Source organism: Microcaecilia unicolor, chromosome 3 (assembly GCF_901765095.1).
Source record: "Microcaecilia unicolor chromosome 3, aMicUni1.1, whole genome shotgun sequence".
NCBI lineage: Eukaryota > Metazoa > Chordata > Amphibia > Gymnophiona > Siphonopidae > Microcaecilia > Microcaecilia unicolor.
Genome location: NC_044033.1, coordinates 178,342,184 through 178,365,508, shown reverse-complemented (window position 1 = coordinate 178,365,508; position 23,325 = coordinate 178,342,184). Strand labels below are relative to the sequence as shown.

General features: G+C 44.8%; 1 protein-coding gene across 1 annotated transcript in view; it reads left to right on the top strand.

The window, feature by feature from the left end:
- NXPH4 (neurexophilin 4) overlaps nucleotides 1-15,481 on the top strand; it is a 243,936-nt gene extending 228,455 nt beyond the window's left edge. Inside the window, exon 2 of the mRNA XM_030196645.1 lies at nucleotides 13,110-15,481. Within this exon, the coding sequence (XP_030052505.1) occupies nucleotides 13,110-13,841 (732 nt within the window). The 3' untranslated portion in view covers nucleotides 13,842-15,481. The remainder of the gene's footprint in view (nucleotides 1-13,109) is intronic.
- The last annotated feature ends 7,844 nt before the right edge of the window (nucleotides 15,482-23,325 follow it).

Here is a 23,325-nt window from a genome sequence, read left to right as displayed (position 1 = left end):
CTTTTGCTGTCTGGCCTCCAGAAGAGACACCATCCCATTCTGGGTGTCGAAATGCACCCCTAGGTAATCCAGCATCTGGCTGGAAACCAGCAAACTCTTGGATACATTGACTATCCAGCCCAGATGCTAGAGTAGCAGCACTACACAAGCCATAGCTGACCTGCTCTCTTCAATCGACCTTGCCTGAATCGTCCAAGAACGGATGCACCAGAATGCACTCCTGGTGAAGATGGGCCACCACCACCACCGTTACCTTGGAGAAGGTTCTGGGTGCCATGGCTAGGCCGAATGCCATTGCTCGAAACTGGTAATGCTCCCCCTGCATCATGAAGCTGGAAAATGCAATAGTTCAGCATACAACTTTAACACAACAAAGTATTGCCATGGCATTTGGCTCTGACAGGGCTGCGGAGAGAGAGAAGCCCCGGGGGCTGGCCCGCCCCCCTCTGGGCCTGCCCCACTTACTTGTCCTGCTCCTGTCACTGTGCGGACCCAGCGCTAGCACTGCTCTCCTGTTTCTGTGCATGGCAGCATCACAGAGCAGAGTCCTTCCTTCCTGCCACATTCAAAGAGACTGTTTGGACGTGGCAGGAAGGAAGTACTCTGCTCTGCAGTGCTGCCGTGCACAGGACAGGAGAGCAATGCTAGCACCGGGCAGGCCTCTCTTGGATGGCGGGACCTGGGGAATTTTGGCCCTCCGCCCCCCTCTCTTAGCGGCCCTGGGCTCTGAATGTGCTGCCGTGGCGATACTTTGTTGTGTTAAAGTTGTATGCTGTACTATTGGATTCTCCAGTTTATGTGTTGCTATCATCAGTGGCTGAGATACCTTGTTTGACTCCTGAGGCAGGCGCAGTTAGCGCCGAAACGCAGGACTGCGTCCTTTGGATTTTATGTTTGAATAAACCTGCTGTTTGGATACACATTTGGTCTACCCCTTTCTTCTTCTTCTTTTTTTGTACGCTGTGTGGTTTATTGTTCGGGGGATATTCTCCAAGTTCTCCAGGCATCTTTTTTGCCTTCATGTGCATTCGGTCCTGTAAACCTTATCTCCCTTTGTCAGGCATTTGTTCACTCATTCTGTCATTGGTCATCTCTCATTTAGATTTCTGTAACTCTTTATTTTAATGCTTTGCTCTTTCATCCCGTAAAAGATTCCAGCTTGTACAGTCTACTGCAGTCAAGCTTCTCCATGATGTTCATAAATTCAATCACATGACACTCCTCAAAGCTGAACATTGGCTACCCATTTCTGCAGGAATACAATTTAAATTGTTGACATTAGTATACAAAGGTTTACAGTCTTCAGCTTCTGATTATATCGCAAATTTATTACAACCTTATCATCCCTCTCATTTCCTTTGTTCCTTCCAACAAGCACTACTACGCCTTCCTCCCCTTTCAGTTATACAATTGGATACTATTCGCAAAACAACATTTGCGTATGCTGCACCCAAGCTTTGTAATGCATTACCTTTGGAAATGAGGACAGAACCTTCATACACCTCATTCAAGAAACTTCTTGGCTTTTCCAAACTGTGTTTGATTCTTGAGACTAAAGACCTCTTGTTTTCTTTTCCGTGTTATTACTTGAATCTCCCTTGGGTCTTTTATTTGTAAACCGCCTTTCTACTAAATTGTTAATTGCAACATATCAAGTGTCTTGAAATGAAATAAAATGCCAAGTTTAATGTCTTGGGTTCCCTGCTCAATTTTTGTCTACGTATTTTTATTTCTAATTTATGATCCCTTGTTATGTATTTGGTGAGGGTCTGTCAGTGTGATAATAATGGCAGGTTGGGAGATTGGAGGGAGGCAATGAGGGGAATTTGGAGCCCCCTCCTTTATTTTCTGATCTAGGCCCTGGCATATCTAATGGCCCTGTCCCTTGCTGTAGCTGATGAGCATCCTCAAGCATCGCCAGCTGAGGACTTCCTCCAAAGGCTGCCAGAACTCCCTTCTACCAAGCTCTGCAGTTAGCGGCAGCATCCTTCAGCCACCGACAACTAAGCATACGTGGGATGCTGGCATCAGTGGCTCAGGGACATTGTTGCTTCCTACCAAACTTGGTAAAAGGAAGTTCTGGCCACCTTTGGAGAAAGTCTTCAGCTGACAGAGCTTGTGGATCCCCATTAGCTAAAATATTTATATTTTGAGATGGGGGGTAGGGTGGGGCAGAGAAATTGTTGTGCCCACCCACTTTGGGCTCAGGCCCACCCAAAATTGGCTGTCTGACTATGCCACTGCCTGGAATAAATAGAGCAAAGGAAGAAGAGCCAGTCTACTCTTGAATCCAGCCCTCCTTTCTTGTCCGCAGGACACAGTAGTAGACAGAGATGCTGGAAGGGATAATCTGTGGTTACTTATTCTGAATTTGGTGAAGGTCTGTAAGTGTGTCTAAGGCCAGCCATTCTGCTTATGATGGTCTGTCCCAGCCCTTCTTATTTTGTTTTCCCAATAGGAGATGTATTGTTGTTGCCTTTGTATTTAGGGCTATTTCTGTTTGATTTGAGAGGTTTAAAGGGCAGTGCACCCATTTGCACACATACTTGTAGAGAAAAATAGCACTTAAGAGCATAAACGCCCTAAGAGCTATTCTATAAAGATGAGTGGAAGTTCTATAATGCACAAATAGAAGGGAAAAAAGAGAAGTACCATGAGCCTTCACAAGCGGGACAAAACCTTTTATTTGCACACCATGTGTCCTGTACATAAAACTTGTACCATTGACCTGACATGGGCCATGTTTCGGTGCAAAGCGCCTGTGTCAGGAGTCATTCGATTGTAATAGTCTAGAATGAAGACACCAGCTGAAAACTGAATTCATATCGAACTCAACTAAAGTTTGTGTAAAAATGCATGCACAATCTTAACGCTTGGAGTGAGAAAGATGCTGCGATCCTGTGTAGAGCAAGCGTTAAGATTGTGCATGCATTTTTGCACGGACCTTAGTTGAGTTCGCTACAAATTCAGTTTTCAGCTGGTGTCTTCATTCTAGACTATTACAATCAAACGACCCGTGACACAGGTGCTTTGTGCCGAAACATGGCCGTGTCGGGTCAATGGTACAAGTTTTATGTGCAGGACACACGGTGTGCAAATAAAAGGTTTTGTCCCGCTTGTGAAGGCTCCTGGTAATTCTCTTTTTTCGCTGCTTGTACCTTGTTTTGTGATTTGAACCCTCTCTCTGTTGTTTGCACAAATGGTAGGGGCCATACATGACATATTTAGGTGCCAACTGTGGGCACCTAAATTTAAGGTGTACCAATGCTGGATTATGTTAGTATTCTATAATGGAAACTGGGTGCCCAAATGTCATTATTGAACAGGATCTCCCCATGTAGCTTCGGGGATTCTAAAAGGAGGAACTTACAGAATTGCTGTTTTGGTGGATTTTCTATATAGGTTCTGAATGATGTTTCTGCAGTTTTTTTTGTTTTTTTTAACTTTACAGAATTTCTGGTAATGGAAGGAGTAGCATTGCTGTTACTGAGGTGTCAACAGAATTTGATTTTATTCAGCCCACTTGGCCAGCCATTTCAGAGATTGGCAGAATGGATTTCTTTACGTTTATAAATATACATATTTTTTTTATTTACATTTCAAAATACAAGCATTTCCCTTGAAAAAGAAAAGCACATCTCAGAAATATTTCTCGATAATATCTCTTAATATTAAACAATTAAAAAAAAGTTAGTGCTTCTCAGCCCACAAAAAGGTGGAGAGATCCAAGAAAGAAAATTTCCTCTGAAGCTAGGGTTATCAAAGCAAGCACAATGAGGAATTGCTTAAGAAAAGCCAATCTTGACTAAACAAGCAGTTTAAACTGTTTCACTGCTAGGCGGGAGAGACCTTTTTTTTTTTTTGCATCTAGAACAATTTTTAGCGGATCAGTCATAAAAGATAAATCTATGTGTCTCATAACTCACACAATGTTTACAAGTAAATCTTAAAATAAATTTGGCTCCACGCACAACCACCTGTTGCCTCATCTGAAGAAAGTTCTTTCTACGCTCTTATAAGCTCTGAGGGCTCCTTTTACCAAGTAGCAGTAGAAGGGTCCCTACAGTAGTGTTGAGGCTGCCGGGAGTAGGGTTACCATGTTTTGTCCCCCAAAAAGAAGGATATATGCCCCGTCCCCCACCACACACCCTGCCCCCTTTCACGCACCCTCGCTCCGCCCCGGTCACATTTTCCCCTCCCCCCTGTCACACACCCCGTCACCCCCCCTTACCTTACTACTGTCAGAAACAGAACGAAGCCTTCACAGGAAGAAGAGAACCTCTGCTGACAGGGATTGGGGTCCCCCGCCAGCAAAGGTAGGCGACGGTGGGGGAGGGTTGGCAGCAGGAGGTGGGGGGTCGAGAGGGTCGGCGGCAGGGGTCATCAGTTGGTGGCGGCGGGGGGGGGGGGGGTCGGCGGCGGCTGGGGGGGGGTCGGCGGCACTGGGTGGGGGGCTAAAATATGCCCCCTCACCTCGGGCTCTGGACCCCCCTCCTGCCAAAGTCTGGCTATGCCTTTGGTGTGACAGCTCTTAAATACACAGCTAGGAGCACTGGCCTGTGGTAGAGGGGCAGCACTACTGCAAAAAGGGAGGGTGACAGTACAAGAGAAACTACTGGGACCCTACCAGGTGTTGGCGGTTCACACTGTCATTCCTCCAGCTGGCCCTGCTTGGGAGCTAGGCCTGTTTGAGCACTGCAAAGCCCTTGTAGACACAGTGTTCAGTGCACACCAGTGGTACTAGTCTAAAGATGATTCTGCCTCTGTTAAGGAAGCTTATACAATATCTAATCAGGGGACATTCGTTGTGGGAAGGTCAGCCAGTATATCCACTGTTAACTATTCAATGTGCTAAGGACAACATGATGTTTCTGGGGTGAAATGTGTCTATAATGGTGGCAGATGTGGTGGATTACAGAGAGATTGGTTCAGCACTAGCTTCTTTCTTTGTTTCTTTCTTTCTTAGGATTTATTTACTGCCTTTTTGAAAGAATTCACTCAAGGCGGTGTACAATAAAAATAAATCAAACATAAGCAACAGACAATTACAGCAGTAAAAATCCTATATTTATTTATTTCAGGTCATTTATACCCCGCCTTTTGCCGCAGTTTTGCAGCCCCAACATTCCATCACTGTCCGGCTGCCTGGGTTCGTAACATCTCATGACATCAGCCAGCCTCCAGCGTTCCATTCCCCCTCACTGCCCCGCCCTCGCGTCAAAACGTAATGACGTCAGAGGCGGAACAGTTAGAAGTAAGGGAACGCTGGAGGCGAGCTGACGTCAGGATGTTACCAATGGAAGGGAAGCCAGCCAGGCCAGCCAGAAAACGATGAGGTACAAAGGAAGAGAGAATCGTGGCACATCGAGGGCAGGGCAGGATCGATGGACAGGGATGGGATGGAAGGAGAGGACAGGAAAGAAGAGAATCGTGGGACACGGATGGGAGGGCAGGGAAGAGGAGAATCGCTGGACATGGAGGGGAGGGGAGAGCAGGGGAGAGCAGGGGCATAGCCAGACCGGCTGGAGGAGGGTCCAGAGCCCAAGGTGAGGGAGCACATTTTAGCCCTCCCCTGGTGCCAGCGACCCCCCACCCCCGCCACCACCACCACCACCACCACCTTTGACCCCCTGGCACCAACCCTTTCGACCCCCTCTTCCCCCCGCCGCCACCGTCGGGTACTTTTGGTGCCAGCCGAAGTCCTCTTTGTTGGATTATTTGTAGTAAATAATTAGCAGATTTTAGTACACACAGCTTCAGCTTTAGAAATGTTAATTTCTTTCTTCATCTCTCTCTCATTCACCCCTGAATAATTCACTGCTGAGTCACTTTAAAGTTGAAGTAACAAAACATCTGTTTACTCACAGTTTGTAGTTAGATTATAATCAGACAGGCTTATATATACATATTACTATACATTTGTATTATCAGCTCCTTCCATGTGCTTAGATGGTAATGGATGCTCACACCACCATAGATCCTCTCAGGTTAGGAGAGATCATGAGCTCCATGTGCTCCATGTGCTGCATGTGCTGCATCTAACCCCCACAGGAAGTTGCATAGCTGTGTGACCTCTCTAAGTAATTCACATCAGAGGTCACAGAGTAATCACAGAGAAATAATAGGTGACAGGCAATGCATGTAAAAATACAATTACATTCCAACAAACCCCTTCTCATGCATAACTGTCATGCAATTATTTATTCATACAAAGTCCAAGCTTTATACGCAGATCCTCAAAATGTTCTCTGGGTAACGGTTTGGTCATGATGTCAGCTGTCATCTCACTGGTGTGACAATAGTGTAGACTGATGACCCCTTCTTTCGCCAACTCTCGCACGTTGTGGTATTTCGTTGCGATGTGCTTGGTGCGTGACTGAACCTTGTCATTCTGTGACAGTCGGATGCAGCTCTGATTATCTTCCATTATCTGGATTGGTCTCTTTTCAGCTATTCCAAAATCCAGCAAAAGTTTTTCAATCCACATCAGTTCTCTGCACGCTTCCGATACGGCCACGTATTCAGCTTCTGTAGAAGACAAACTCACAATACTTTGTTTATGACTGGCCCATGAAATTTGTACATTTCCATACATAAACACATATCCACTTGTGGATTTATAATCAGAATGATCCCCTGCCCAATCTGAATCACAGTAACATATTAGTTTTGGATTACTATTGGCTGAAATCTTTAATTTACAATCAATGGTACCCTTTAAATACCTTACCATCCTTTTAACTGCAGTCCAATCTGATTTGGTAGGTGAGCTGACCCTTCTGCTCAAAATTCCTACTGCATTTGCTATATCAGCCCTGTATGTGGTAGCTAGATATAAAAGCTTACCTATGGCTGATCTATATTGGATGTTATCTGGTAAAGGTTCTCTTACTGTTTCATCCTTCAGAAAATCAGTGATCATGGGAGTGCTTACAACTTGGGCATCTTGCATACCTAAACTTTCAATAAGCTCATTTATTTTCTGCTTCTGGCTTAGAAGATAAGAACCATCATTTTGTTTCTCAATTTCTATACCAAGATAGTATGACACATTACCAAGTTCTTTTATCTCAACATTGTGGTTTAAACATTTTACAATGTCCTTGTACTCTTGCTCACTTTTGCTTGCAATGAGCAGATCATCAACAAAAGCAAAAATGTATGCATATTGTCCATTTGTGCACCTAGTGTACAAGCATTTATCTGCTTCACCTTGCTTAAATCCTAAATTTGTCAATATTTCATGCAATTTTTCATTCCAACATTCTGCACTTTGCTTTAATCCACAAAGACCTTTGTTTAATTTACACACTAGCTGTCTTTGTTTTGTATTTATGAAACCTGTTGGCTGTTCCATGTACAAGTCTTCAGTTATTTCTCCATGAAGAAACGCTGTTTTCACATCAATGTGTTTGACTTGCATGCCTTTTGAGACTGCAATGCTCAGAAGTGTTCTGATTGTCGTGTGTTTCACTACAGGTGCAAACACTTCATCAAAATCTTCTCCATATTTTTGAAGATATCCCTTTGCCACTAATCTGGCTTTATACCTTTCCACTTTTCCTTGTGCATTCCTTTTTAACTTGAATACCCATTTGCATCCTATAGCTTTCTTGCCAGGAGGTAATTTTGTAAGAATCCAAGTATTATTTTTATCCAATGCATCAATTTCTTCTTGTGCAGCTTTATGCCATTCAGCAGCTTCTTCTGCTGACATTTTCTCAATCTCATCCCATGTTAAGGGCTCTTGAGCTTCTGCTGACTTTGTTAGGTAAGACAGTCTTGGGGGTGGAACACCTTTGTTTTCCCTGGATGAGCGTCTGACAACAGGTTGGTCCGACCTTTCTGCATCCTCTAAATCTGAGAGTTCTTCTCCAATTGATTCCCCTTCTCCAACTGTACTGTCTTCTTCAATGATCCTTTCTGTGTCTGCTTCCTCTGCCTGTTCCTCGTTAGATACAGATGAGTTGCTTTCAGACATCTGCCTTGGTATGGCATTTATATACACTGGCATGTCTATTATGGTTCTAGTTTCATATTCTGGATGATAAGGCTCATCTGGGATAATCCAGCCTTTATCAACCCTTTTGTTTTCATCAAAATATGTAACATGTCTTATGCCAACAATGCCAGTTTTCAGATTTAAAATTCTATATCCTTTGTGTCCTGGAGCATAGCCAACTAAAATGCCCCTTTCTGTTGTGGAATCCAGCTTATGCCTTCTTTGCTTTGGTTCATGAGCATATGCTGTACTTCCAAATGTTCTTATGTGTGACAGGTTTGGCTTCCTACCATGCCATGTCTCATGTGGTGTGCGCTCAGCGCCTTTAGTTGGCATTCTGTTTTGTAGGTACACTGCTGTGAGAATGGCTTCCCCCCATAGTCTTTTAGGGAGATTGCTATCTGACAGCATACATCTGGTCATTTCCACAAGTGACCTAAATTTTCTCTCTGCAACAGAATTTTGCTCTGGTGTATAAGCTACTGTTGTGATATGTTGAATGCCTTCTTGTTCTAGAAATGTGCGCATGCTTTGTGAAGTGAACTCACCACCATTGTCGGTCTGAAGAACCTTTGGTTTTCTTTCAAATTTATTGCTCACCATGGCTACGTATTTCTTCAGCATGTCTGTGACTTGACTTTTTTCTTTCAGCAAATAGGCCACACAATATCTAGAGAAATCATCCAAGAATATTAGCACAAATCTGTTATTTCCCAATGATGGGATATTAAACGGTCCACATAAGTCACTGTGTATTAAGTCCAGCACTTTATTACTCCTATTTCCTGTGTATGCAGGAAATGAGGGTCTCACACCTTTTTGAGTAACACAGTCTATGCATTTCTCCATTTTACCAGCATCTGCACTTATCTGAATGCCAGTGGCCAGTTGCTTACTGTAAAGATCCTGGATCACCTTAGAATCACGATGTCCCAGGCGGCGGTGCCAGATTTCCAGACTACATTTACCATCATTCTTCCTTACTTGCGCCATATGTGAGGCTTCACCTGAAATGTTCAGCTTATAAACATCATTATGCATAAAAGCTTCAGCATACACTTCATCATTTTTAGAGATTGTGCACTTACTGTTTTCAAAATCACAAATCCCTTCTTATCTAATGTAGATACACTAAGCATATTGCAAACTGCTTGGGGAATATACAAGACATCACTTACAGGAATTTCTTTAACTTCATTAGACACTTTGCATTTTAAGAATCCAATACCTTTTGCTTGGATCTTAGCAGTCCCTGCGTTTGCAGTTTTAAGAATACCTTCCTCTGGACACATTTCCTGAAAGAAATCCTTACAATTGGTTAAATGGCATGTACTCCCTGAATCCAAAATCCAAGTACTTTCATTTGAATTATTATTTACCATAGTCAAAGATTTTTCTGCCATTAGAAAGCCCTTGTGTTTATCTTTGTCCTTCATACATTTCCTGGTTTGAAAATTCTTTAGTTCCATTGGCTTAGGTGAGCTAGAGGGAGTGTTTTGTGTTTCCTTACACCATTTAGATACATGTCCCTCCTTTCCACATGAGTAGCAAATCAGCTTGCTCTTGGGTGGAGTTTTCCCATAGCTCCGCCTTCCTCTGTTCTTTGCCAAGAAATTTGTTTCATTTCTCTCTGACTTGCTTTGAGAACACATCTCCTCAGAATCATTTATTATGCATTCCTGCCTTAGTTTTGATGTTGTCTGTTCAAAAGATTGCCCTTCAATGGCCTCATTTACAGACCTAAAAACATCAAACTTCTTTGATAGTGAGGTAAAAAGAAATGCTCTTTTCAATGCATCACACATGGGAATTCCAGAAAGTTCTAGCTTTTGAAATGAAGACATAAGATGCATAATGTGATCATTACATTTACTTTTATCCCTTAATTTGGTTTCATTCAACTCTGCTAACCAAATTGGTTGCTGCTTTGCATATGTAGTTGCATACATAGTTCTCAGTTTATATAAAATGTCCTTTGGTGTATCTTTTCCCTCCACTAATATGGCTTGTTTCTCTGAGAGAGCTTCCAAAAGCATGCACTTCACATAATAGTTTGCATTGTCCCATTCAGCCATATTTTCAGCTGTTCTGTCTTGGTCTAAGCATATATTTAATCTTTTTGCTCGAAGGAGACATATGAATCTTAGTTCCCACTGCCGATAATTAAACTCAGTTAATTTAGGCACCTTGAGAGAATAGAAAAATGGTGAATTTCTTCCCTCAGCCATTTTCTTAGCCTTCTGTCTGCTGTGTGGGGGGAGAGAGAGACAGACTGAATCTTTCCTTTAAAACTTAAGAGAAAAATGTGGCCTTTTTTTCTGCCTGGTAATACTTCTCTTCTTTTTCAATTCCTGGCCCTGGGCCCATAACCCTTTTGTTGGATTATTTGTAGTAAATAATTAGCAGATTTTAGTACACACAGCTTCAGCTTTAGAAATGTTAATTTCTTTCTTCATCTCTCTCTCATTCACCCCTGAATAATTCACTGCTGAGTCACTTTAAAGTTGAAGTAACAAAACATCTGTTTACTCACAGTTTGTAGTTAGATTATAATCAGACAGGCTTATATATACATATTACTATACATTTGTATTATCAGCTCCTTCCATGTGCTTAGATGGTAATGGATGCTCACACCACCATAGATCCTCTCAGGTTATGAGAGATCATGAGCTCCATGTGCTCCATGTGCTGCATGTGCTGCATCTAACCCCCACAGGAAGTTGCATAGCTGTGTGACCTCTCTAAGTAATTCACATCAGAGGTCACAGAGTAATCACAGAGAAATAATAGGTGACAGGCAATGCATGTAAAAATACAATTACATTCCAACACTCTTCACCAGCGCGGCCACGTTGCTGATCTGCAAGGTCAGGCTTCTGTTTCTGTGCAGGACGTCAGACTTACAGAAACAGAAGCCTGCCCTTGCAGATCAGCAACGCGGCCGCGCCAGAGAAGAGGATTTCAGCTGGCGGGGGTTGGGGACCCCCGCCAGCAAAGGTACCTGACGGTGGCGAGGGAGGGTTGGCGGCGGGAGGGGGGGTCGAAGGGGTTGGCAGTGGGGGAGGGGGCCAGTGCCAAATCTACGGGGGCCCATGCCCCCAGGGCCCCATGTAGCTACGCCCCTGGGAGAGAGACAAAAAAATCGCTTACAAGAGAGCCTTTCTAGGGCCCATTTCATTGTTGAGGAAACGGGCTGGGTTTCACTAGTATTCAAATAACAATATAAAGTATGGCATAGTATACTTATGACCCTATTTCTTACTCTCACTTCTTTCTGTAAGAAATATAATAATAATAATGTGGTTTAAATATTGTTAATTGAGGGTCTGATATTCAGAGGATATATGCTCCTAACTTTGAGAAGTATGCTCATAAATTGGCCTCTTTGAAATTTACTAGGGCTGAATGCACTAAACTCTTAAATTTAGGAGCATAACAAGTGGGTGGTAACGGGCGGATTTAGGTGGAAAAAAGAAGGTAGGAGCTTAGCACTGATTTCCAGCACTAGGCTCATAAATCTAAGCAAACAAATTGCAGGCTTAAATTTATGAGCATAACTTGGAAGCTTCTAAATTAAGATGAATTTTCAGCTAAAAACGTATGCTCCTAAGTTTGGTTGAAAATACAGCCAAATTTATGAGCTCAGGGCCTGATATTCAGCCGGTGATGATAAACTCAAAAATTGAATGCCGGGCCATGTCCAGGCATCAGCATTGAATTTCTGGGTTTCTGGAGGCAACTAATACATAGCTGGGTTACTACATAAAGATAGGACTGACTTTTATGTGGTCCTATTTATGTGGTTAACCTGGCCGGTTAAGTGCTGAATATTGGCACATAACCAGCCAAGTTCTGACTCTGCCCCTGGAATGTCCCCAAAATAGCCGGTTTTCAGTTCAGTGTTAACCGGTTACTTTCAGCAGCGCTAACTGGTTAAGTGCCACTGAAAATAAGCGGTTAACCTTGAACAGGTGATTTAATCATTCTGGAGCCGTTTCTGGCCAGTTAAATCACTTTGAATATCAGCCCCTCAGCATTTCCTGAATATTGGGCCCTGTGAAATTTTTTCCCTTTGATAAGTTTGCTGTGGTCCCCATAGGCATAGTGGATCTTAGATCTAGAAGCAGCTTTAAGGTTTCGTACATCACTGTTTCCCAGTCATATCCTGGAGGTCCACCCAGTCAGGTGTTCAGAATTCCTACAATGAATATGCATAAGATAGATTTGCTTACCCTGATTCCCCAATGTATGGAAGTCTGGTGTATATTCATAGTAGGAATCCTGAAGACCCGATTGGCTAGTTGGACTTCCAGGACAGGGTAGGAACCACTGCCCTGCAAATTTTTCCTGTCTCCACAAAGTGTACACATACACATAGGGCCCGATATTCAGCCGGCGGTGATCAGCGTTTTGCCAACCACTGCCGGTGTTATACCCAGAAATTAAATGCCAGGCCATATCTGGGTATATGAAGCTGGCAAAAACATAGCTGGTTAAGTCCAGTATTCGGCACTCAACTGGCTATAAAGAATCATATAAACATAGGACTGTCTTTTATGTGGTCCTATTTATGTGGTTATCTTAGCCGGTTAAGTGCTGAAAATCATCACTTAACCAACTAACTGCCAACTCTGCCCACAGAACATCCCCAAAATAGCCAGTTTTGGCTTGGGCATTTTCAGTGGCACTATCCAGTTAAGTGCTTCTAAAAATGCCTTGTTATCCCCAAACAGGCGATTGAAACATAGGGCCCATACATGCCATAAAAACTGCATTTGTTTGCCTTTGAGTTGAAAACAGAATACATCTGTTTTATCCTCAGAAGATGATTGATAACATCAGGCAGTGTTGGTCCTGTGGCCTGGTGGCACCTGTAGAAACAGAGCATATCTTGTGCTTGAGTATAGTTTTTTCCTGTGCAGTGATTAAGTGGCAGATCATATGTTTTTTATTCAATAAGCTAAATAAGTATAAGGAAAATGTCAAATAAAATCTGAGGTAATATGATGGATGCCTAAACGTTCCACACCTTCGTGAAACAAATTTTGATTCCACATATTCTGTGTCCTTCTGAATAACTGATGTAATACTCTTGTCTTGGCAGGTAGTTTGTGTTGAGGATCATGTGACAAAGACACTAGGCTACTTGGATTTGGAGACTACGGGAATTGTCAAAGGTGGACCTTACCCTTATGGAACCATAAAGCCCAATTTCTTCAGCCCTTCCAGGATATTTCCAGATGACCACTTACGAGGAAAGGTTGACCCCTACAGTCTTCTAAACCCCTGGGACTGGACTAAGAACCACACAGCAACAGACAAAGTCAACCTACGTTTCAAGCGTAAGCCATCCTTGAAGACTGGCCGCAGCAAGAAGATCTTTGGCTGGGGGGATTTTTATTTCAACATCAAAACACTCAAGTTCAGCCTGCTCGTGACTGGTAAGATAGTAGACCACATCAATGGCACTTTCAGTGTCTATTTCCGCCACAACTCTTCCAGCCTGGGCAACGTTTCAGTCAGTATTGTACCACCGACCAAGGTGGTGGAATTTGATGTCATCCAGCAGTCCACCATTGAGACTAAGGAATCCAAGACCTTCAACTGCCGAGTGGAGTACGAGAAGACAAACCAGTCCCGCAAGAATAGGCCATGCCTCTATGATCCTGCCAAGATCTGTTTCACTGAGCATACACAAAGCCATGCAGCTTGGCTGTGCGCCAAGCCTTTCAAAGTCATCTGTATCTTCATTTCTTTCTACAGCATTGAGTACAAGCTGGTGCAGAAGGTCTGTCCAGATTATAACTTTCAAAATGAGAACCCCTACTTTGGATGATGGCTCTTGATCAGGTAGCCCAATTCCACCACTAGCTCCAAAGAGCAGCGCTCGCCACTGCCAGCCGTCATTTTGTGGATAAGCTGAGCTGTGAATGCCAGTGAAGTCTGGGCTGGGAGAACTCTCACTTGACTTGTACAAAAGTTTTGTTTTGTTTTGTTCTCAACAGTGATTATGGAACGCTGATGTTTTCGGTACTTGGGGAAAGATTCCAAGCCTTTCAGTTTCATCTCTGTTTCTTCTGCACTTTGCTCAGAGGATGGCAGTGAGATACCTCTTGGGAGAAGGAGGGCAGGGAGAGACTAACTGGTAAAAGTATGGGGAGAGAGAGAGGTTCTTTAACAATGATGTAACCACTCTAAGTTAACTAAGAGATATATATATATATATTTCACTTCCATCTTCCAGGCACAAACATGTTTTGAAATTAGGTTTGTGTGCTAGCTTAAAGGTATGAGACAAAATCGCCTCTTGTTTTTGACCTTTCAGGAACATCTTGGTGTTAGATATGTTTGTAGGGTTTCTCTTGCAAAAATCATTTTTCTGTGCTTGTTGCTCATGATTTTCTCTCTCTCCAGAAGTTCATGCTCTCTCTAGGCCCAGAAAACATCAAGAAAAGGAGCCCACTTATATACAATATAGCCCTCTTGCTGGAGCCCCTCCCCCCATCTCTACACTCTATTGGTCTTTGAGGCTCCCTGCTAAGCACCCCAGCTCTCCTGATTTCGGGGGCCTCCTCTTATCTCTACAGTTTGGATGGTCTTTGGCTCCCTCTTTGAGCACCATGACTCTGCTAATCTCTGGCCTCTTCTCCCAACTAGCAGTGCTACACTAGCAACCTCTGGGCCCCCTCCAGTGTACAAAGATTTCTCCTGGTTCCAGCTCCCCAACCTGAGCACCATGACTGTCCTGTTCTCCAGGGCCCTCTCCATCTGAGCACGAGGGCTCTCGTGGGAAAAGCTTGGCAGTAGTCAGTACATAGGAAACTTTCCACAGATGTTCCTTCTTCTCCCTCTGTCTCCACTGCTGTGACACCCACCGCTCTGCAGGTGTGTGATGTTCACAGTGTTCTGTTACCTGCTGCTGGGATCTTTTAATTCTATTACAGTTGTTTATTTTAAATGCTTATTACCCATACGGCCTGCAATTCTAGGTTGGGTAAATTTCCACATACATTAAAAAAAAAATCAAACTAACATTCTAAACTGACAGATATAAGCATTAATAAAGTACAGTGAGCTGAAGAGATTTTCATCAAAGCCCCATGTTGATGCCACACTGGTGGATGTAATGCATGAATACAGCACAAAAAGCTGAAGAGCAGCTTTTCACCAGGGTCCCATGCAGGCAACAAACATATATAGAGTATGAATACAGCACAAACAACCACAGTTAGAGGAGTGGGCTTAGCCAGCACTGGGCACTTGAAGCTCTACTTTGGTGGCACAAGGCATCTTCAACAGGCTCCCGGGCAGTTATCCTGCTTGTACATCCTCCAAAATCAATCCTGTAGACAGCTGAAGAGTTAATCTTTCTCAAAGCCCTATGCAAGAATCATTCTGATAATGTCCTGTAGTGAACAAAAAAACCTCCAAGCCAGCATGCCCATAAAAGTACAAAACATGAGAAATGAAATATAGTTGGACGAAAAGAAATGAGATATTGGGGGGGGGGGGGGGGGGGGGAGAAAAACATAGAAGAAACTGTAGAGCCATAACTACAATGGATTATCCTAAGCCTAGTGGTTAGAGCCGTGGTTGAGATTCAGAAAGCCAGGGTTCACCTCCCACTCTCTCCTCGGAGGTTCCTTAGATAAGTCACTTCACCTTCCATTACCTCAGGTACAAACTTTGAGCAGTTGTATAACCGGGCACCTCCAATTAGGAACCCAGAGGGCATGTGGTAGGAACCTGTTCTATAATGGAACTAGAGTAACTGGGTATATACACATGGTTAACATTTAGGACACATGGTTAACGTTTAGGCATTCACACTTAAATGGCTGGTGATAGACATGATGAGGCCCAGGGAAGATGCTAGGGAGGGGCCCCCAAAGCTTGCTTGCAGGCTGTCTCCCTTTCAACTTTAGGCAGGTTTGGGGCCCCTTTTAACATGAGGGCCCAGTGCAATTGCCTTGTTTGCCCACCCCTAATGCCAGCCCTGCGCACTTATGTCAGCCATAGAACTGGCGGTAGAGTGAAGTGCCTAAGTTCAACAGCTCCCTACATATCATACAGTATTCTGTAAGTTATGTGCTTAAGTGGGAGTCCCAGCTCTGGTGTGCCCTGTGGCAATTATACACTATGTAAGTTAAGTGCTGTTTGCTGAATAGAGCTTAGGTGCCATGCTAGTGTTTACACGCAGGTGCTAGTATTGTAAACAGTTCCACGTGTAACATGCATGTCAATGTGAGCTCCTAGGTCGGGGTGAGCAACCTGCGGGGCACCACTGAATTTTGAGCAGCTCACAGGAGCAGGAGAAGTATACACAGAAAATGTCATTAACCAGATTTTAAACACTGTATTTTGCAAATACTTTCAGAATAGCCATTCTAGTAATTTGTTTCCATCATTTTGACTTATTGATTTATTTATCCAGAAGGTCTGTGGAGCTCTGGGCATTTCCATTTCCAACATTAGGTAATCTGCTAGGGATAGTACTAACATTCCTGCAGCCTTTTCCCTGATATTCCATATATCTCGCCGAGATTTCTGTGCGGAAATCGAAGCATATATCCTAACAATGTGCATTAGCTAATTGGTTAACAAGCTAATCAGCGCTGATAATTGCATGTTAACAACCAATTATCAGCACTAATTGGCATTAATTAGAAGTTACACACAGAACTGTCTAAGTGGTGCGTGTAAATTCTAAGTCTTGTAGTTGAAAAGTGGGTATGACCATGGGTGGGTCATGGGCATTTCTAAAATCTATGCACATTGTTATAGAATACATCTGGTCCACGCATAATGTAGGCGTTGGGATTTACACCAAGTTTTACTCGGCTTAACTCCACAACAAAATTTAGTTGTGCAGAGCAGCACTCGGCGTATTCTATATAACATGCAGAAATTTAGGCTTATTCTTTAAAGTATGCCTAAATTAAGGCGATCTTTATAGAATATGCTTGGGTGAATTTCATTTCTGCATCGAGTTTTCAAGTGTGATATATAGAACCTAGTCCTCTGTGTATTAAGGTTGCCCACCCCTAGCCTAGACTGTAAAATTGCCTTTTTAGGTTGTAAGCCCTCTAGGGACAGGAAAACACCTACTGTACCTAAATGTAACTTGTTTTGTGAGCTACATTAAAAACAATTTGAGGAATCCAGCTAGTATTGCAATTTTAAAAGTGGAGATAGTTTTAACTGATCACCTTTCAGGTATATTCTTTTGTATTTCACACTGTTTGGCTCTGTCCATGATCCCCTTTCAAATGAGGCTACCTACAAAATACAAGCCACAATAAATAGCCCAGCAGCAGTGTTCCCACTGATCCTAGTCTAGTGCTCAGAGTTTCTCCTTACTTAATTTGGGTACAGTCATTGCAGCAAAATCCACTGCTTGAAACAGAACTTGTAAAGGTATTCAGCTTTTGGTGGTGGGAATGGAGGATCTAGAACTGCTGGAAGAAAGTGAATTGTATTTATCTAGTCCAAAATAAACAGAACCCGATGTACTACTAATACTGTGTGTTTGACCTGCCAGGCTGTAGAAAGTTGAATCATTTGCTCAATATATGAGTCAATACTGAGTTCTGGTTTTATCTGGGTTTTTTTTTAGCTCAGATCCACCAAGGTGTACTGCCTTAATGGTAAAATATATTGGTACTGGTAAATGAATGCTGAAGCACAGGGTGAATTTTATTTTCCTAAATGCCAGACCTCCTCAAAACTACTTACTTCATGGGAGTTGCTGGAAATGATTATCGGTCCTGACTTTTATAGCTGTTTCCCTAAACAGAGATGAGGTTCTGAGTTCACTAAGAAAAGCCATGGTATATATCCAAGCATAAAATAAGAAGGTAGAGCCAGGATAGGCTGGGCATTTCCCCTATCACATGGAGCTATCTGGTCACCTTGAGCTTTATTTCCTTAGCGTCAGCAGCAGATGAATCTAGCAACTAGTGAGTTATACCCAACTACCAGCAGGTGGGGATAGAGATCACTAAGTTCAACACATTGATATGGGACAGATAGCTCCTCAGAAACTCAGTATATCTCTACCTCCAGCAGGTGGATGGACGGGCATCCTCTAGCTCCTGGCCTAGGTTTCCTGGGCAGTTGAGCATGGGGGTGGACTGGTTATACAGTGCCAGCTTTAGGGGGTATACCTGGTCACCCCAGGTGCCTCCTCCACCCCGGGCATCCCCCTGCCATTGTCCTTTCAGCTTGTCCTCTCCTCTGCTTGGTGTCCTTTTTCAGGAAAACTTTAAAAAAAAAAAAGCAAACCCTGCTTCTTGTGCTTTCTTGTTTGTCTGACGTGTGGAACAAGAAAGCTAGCTGGTCCTTTTATTTAAAAAAAAAAAAAAAGCAGCGATTTGTGGCAGCAGTTTTGTTTTTGCTTGGCAGGAGCTTGGGGAGAGGTGAGAGGAGGACACGTTCTGAGTAAGCAGCGGTTCTTTAGCGACAGACTGTGGTGTGCGACTCTGCTGCTGGGTGAGTGTTTTTCTTTGCCTTCCCTTTTTCTCTACATGTTGCAGTTTCCCAGGACATGGTGACAAAGACCATGAAGTTGTGCTCCTGCTGCAGAAAGCAGTGGGCAGCATCCATTCTCTGCATGGGGGGCTGCTCTGTGGTGAAAAGAGTGGTGGGGGCGGAAAACATGGCACCTTCCTGCACGAGGAGTTCCCATGCATGCTCTTCTTCCTTGCAGTCCGATGTAGCTGCTCCCATGGCCATCTTGCCTGCGGATCAGCTGTCTCCGTCATCACATCTGCCCTCAGTGAGAGCTCTGGACCTTGTCATTTCCAGTCCATTGTCGTTGGTGGGGGTGGGGGGCTATATTTTCCCCCAATATCGTCCTGTTACTGCATCAAGCTTACCTGATGAAGAGGACACAGCAGCAGGCTGGAGTTTTGGGGTAAGGCACACTGGTGGTTCCCTCCCAGACTTTGCCTCTGGACCCTACTGGGAAAAGGAGGCATCTGGGTGCTGCTTCTGAGTTGGGGTCATTAGCCCTCCTGTATCTGAGCTGGCCCTGGGCAGCGGGTTTGGCCATTCTCTGCTGGGGGAGAACTTAGAGGAGGGAGAAATTCTGCCCTTGGAAACCAAGATCCCACGATTGTCAGGATTTTTCATAAGGAGGAGCTGTTCTCCTTGATTTTTCAGATGCTTCTTGCCCTTACTATCTTGATGGATGAACCCCTGGCACCAGCTGCGGCTAATTCCAAGATGGCTAGCACCAGGAGACCTGCCCGGTCTTTTCCTGTGTATGAGACTATTGAGGAGCTCATCTTGGCACAGTGGTCCACTCCTGATGCTGGGCTATGGGTGGCGATGGCCATGTGTCATCTGTATCCAGTGCCCCAGGCTTACTTGGAAAAGTTGCAGCTCCTGTGGGTGGACACACTTCTGGAAGAGATCACCAAGAAGACTACCCTGCCAGTGGAAGGGGGTATTGAATTAAAGGATATAAAATACAGGAAGCTGGAGGCATTGCTGAAGAAGGCCTTCTAGAACTTGGCACTTTCTCTCTAGGCCTCCATCTGTAGCTCCGATGTGGTGAGAGCTTGCTTCTCATGGACTCAATAGGTGGCTGACATGGCTTTGGGGGATGATCAGCCGGTGGCAGACTTTTCCTCCTCGGAATCTGGCTTGGCTTATTTAGCAGACTTGTTGTATGACCTCATGCGTTCGTCCACTAAGCAGATGGTGTTCGTTGTGACGGCTCAGTGACTTTTGTGGTTTGGCCATTGGGCAACGGACACGGTTTCTAAACAGTGGCTTACCAAGCTCCCCTTCCGGGGTCGTCTGTTGTTTGCTGAGAACCTAGAGAAGCTGGTCGAGGATTTGGGGGATTTCAAAATGCAATGGTTACCTGAGGATCGGCGGAAGCCAGCATTCAGGGCAGTTATGGCACGGCCTCATTTTAAGGAGGCCAGGAAGTATCATCTGGGCCAGGGAGCCTCAACAGTAGGTCCTTCTTCAAGATTTCAGCAGTCCCATTTCCAGTAGTAGTCATTCTTTCACAGCGACAAATGGGGCTCGAGAACTATGTCCCACCCTGCACTTCCAGCAATGGCTGCCCAATGATGGGGGCGCCAGTCCTCTGCTCGGCTCCATGAGTCATGAGTTGGCTGACCCTGTTCTTCGAGCAGTGGGCCAGGATTACGTTGGAGCAGTGGGTTCTCAACATTATCAGCGAATGATACAAATTAGAGTTTTTCTTTCCCATAGAACATTTTTTCTTGAAATCTCCATGGAGGGCACCATCCAAGTGCTTGGCATTTCTTGTCACTCTGGGCGCCTTGTGGGACCTCAGTGCCATGGTGCCTATTCCACCTGGGGAACAGGGAGAGTGTTGCTATTTGGTCTATTTTGTGGTGCCCAAAAAGGGAGGGTCCTACTGACTGGTTTTGGACTTCAAGCATGTGATCCGATGTCTCAAAATCCAGCATTTTCACATGGAAACTTTGCACTACTTTGGGAGTTTCTCACAGCCCTGGGTCTCAAGGAGGCATACTTGCATATTCCCATTTGGCCTCCACACCAACGTTTTCTCCAGATTGCAGTGCTGGGCTGCCACTTCCAATTCCATGCCCTCCCCTTCGCCTGGCGATGGTACCCCATACATTTTCCAAGGTCATGGTGGTAGTGGTGGCGTTCCTCCAGAAGGAGGGGATTCGAGTTCACCCATACCTAGACAGCTGCCTGATGTGGGTGTCTTCGGAGCACAAAAGCCAGGAGGCCACTGCCAGGGGGGTGGACTTGTTGCAGTCTCTCGGTTAGATCTTTAGTTTTGCCAGCAGCCATCTGCTTCCCTCCCAGACACTAGAGTATCTGGGGGTGAGGTTCAGTACAGCCCAGGGCAGAGTGTTCTTGCTGTCTTCATGAGTAGACAAGCTGCAGGGTCAGATTCAGGATCTGCTCAGGATGTCGTGCCCATGGACGTGGGACTATGTGCAAGTCCTGGGTTCCATGACGGCAGCCATAAACGTGGTTCCCTGGGTGAGGACACACATGCGCCCATTACAACTCTCCCTTCTGAGTCTTTGGTCACCAGTGTTGGAGGAGTATCATGTGAGGCTTCTTTGGACACCACAGGCCCAGCTGAGCATGTGGTGATGCCTTCAGGAGAGCAATTTGTAGAAGGGGATGCCTTTGGTGTCTCTGCAGTGGATTCTGGTAGTGACAGACGCCAGCCTGGCAGGCTGGGGTCACATTGCCTGCAATGCAGTGAGCAGCGCTATGGGTCCATGGCGGAGGCACAGTGGCCCAACAATTGCTTGGAGCTCCAGGTAGTTGCCAGGGCATTGGAAGTGTTCATAGGCCTGATTCAGGACAAGTCAGTATGGGTGCTCTCCAACAATATGACGGCAGTCACGTATATCAGTTGATAGGGGGGCACGTGTTGCGCTGCTCTGGCGGCAGAGATACACCTTCTCTGTTCATGGGCAGAGAGTCACCTGCTCCTGCTTTCCACTGCTCACATTGCGGGGCGTCTCAATGTGCAAGCAGACTTCCTCATGAGGATGTTTTAGATCCTGCAGAATGGGAGTTGTCCCTGACGGTGTTCCGCTGAATCATGAAACGATGGGGCATGCCAGTGATGGATCTGATGGTGACTTGAGCCAGTGCCAAGGTGTCACAGTTTTTCATTAGAGTCTGGGAGCTTGGGTCTTAGGGGCTGATGCACTCCTGCAACCCTGGCCAGCAGAAGAACTTCTGTATGTTTTCCTGCCGTGGCCGGTCATAGGGAGGGTCCTGCATTAGATCCAGCAATATCAGGGTCTGGTGATTCTAGTGGCTCTGGACTGGCCCAGACAGCTGTGATATGCAGATCTTGTCTTTCTGCTTATGGCCAACCCCTTTCACCTACTGCTGGTTCCAGATCTCCTCTGTCGGAGTCCGTGCTATGCAACAAGCTCCTTTTGAGAATCTGACACTTGAGGCAGTGTTTCTTATGGCCATGGCCTCTGCACATTGGGTGTCAGAGTTGCAAGCTGTCTTGTTGGGTTCCTTTCTTCCGGTTTTCTGAGTTGGGGGTTATGATCCAGACTGTTTCTTCCTTCTTGCTTATGGTGGTGTCAACATTTCACCTCAATCAACCATTGTTTCTTCCATCCTTCGCGGAAGAAGATTATCCACATTTTGCAGCCCTGTGGTGCTTGGTCATCCACCGGGTGCTCCTCTGGTATCTCCAGGTTACAAATAATTTTCACAGTTGGGGCTATTTGTTTGTTCTGATAGTGGAGCCCAGAAGGGATCTAGCTGCTTCTAAAGTGCCCATGACGCATTGGATCAAGGAGGTGATTGTGTCAGCATATGTGCTGGCGGGTCATCAGGCCCCAGAAGTGTTGCAGGTGCATGTGTGCTGTGGCGACCTCCTGGGCGGAGTCGAGAGTATTTCCCCTGGAAGACATCTGTTGGGTGGCCACTTGGGTCTGTCTGCATTCTTTCTCTAAGCATTATCATTTGGATGTGGTGGCGCACCACAAGGCTCATTTTGGCATGGTGGTGCTTTCCACGGGGTTGTCGGATCCTCCCTCCCCCCGCTTTAGGGTCTGCTTTGCTACTACATGCCACTAGTTGCTGGATTCTTCTGCTGCTAATGCTAAGGAAGTGAAAATTATGTCTTACCTGATCATTTTCTTTCCTTTAGTCACAGCAGATGAATCCAGCATCACTCCCTTGCTGCTGTGTTTCTTTTCTTGGTCTACATGTGTGAATGACTATAAACCACAAGAAGGCAAATAAAAAAACCCAACAAATCTAATTTCATAGCACAGAACACAGATAACTGCATGGGTAGGTTGTCTATCATGTTCAGCCTTGGTCCTGGAGGCCAGGACGTATTTGCTGTGGCTGGAACAGAGGATTGCAGCATGGCTCGAGGACCAACCAGGCTCATCCCACTGGATGCGGGGGACCGTTGGGGCCTGTCTTGATGGGCTGCTTTGGTAGATGACAAACTGACTTTCTGAGGAGCTATCTGTCCCATATCACTGTGTTGAAGTCAGTGATCTCTATCTCCACTTGTGGGTGGAAGGACACAAACCACTAGTTGCTGGATTCATTTGCTGCAATTAAAGGAAAGAAAATGATCAGGAAACACATAATTTTCCCTTGTCTGCTAGACCTGCTCTCTCCCTATTGCAGTACAGACCTTGCACTCTCTCTTCCTCAGCAGTTTTTCCACTGTGTCTCTGCTCCTCTTTTGTTTTCTGTTAGCCAAGGATTCACCTTCCAATATCTTAGAAACCTTAGAGACAAAGAATACCATTCTTAATAAACACAGTGTTGAAGAATTAAAAGCTCATCTCCTA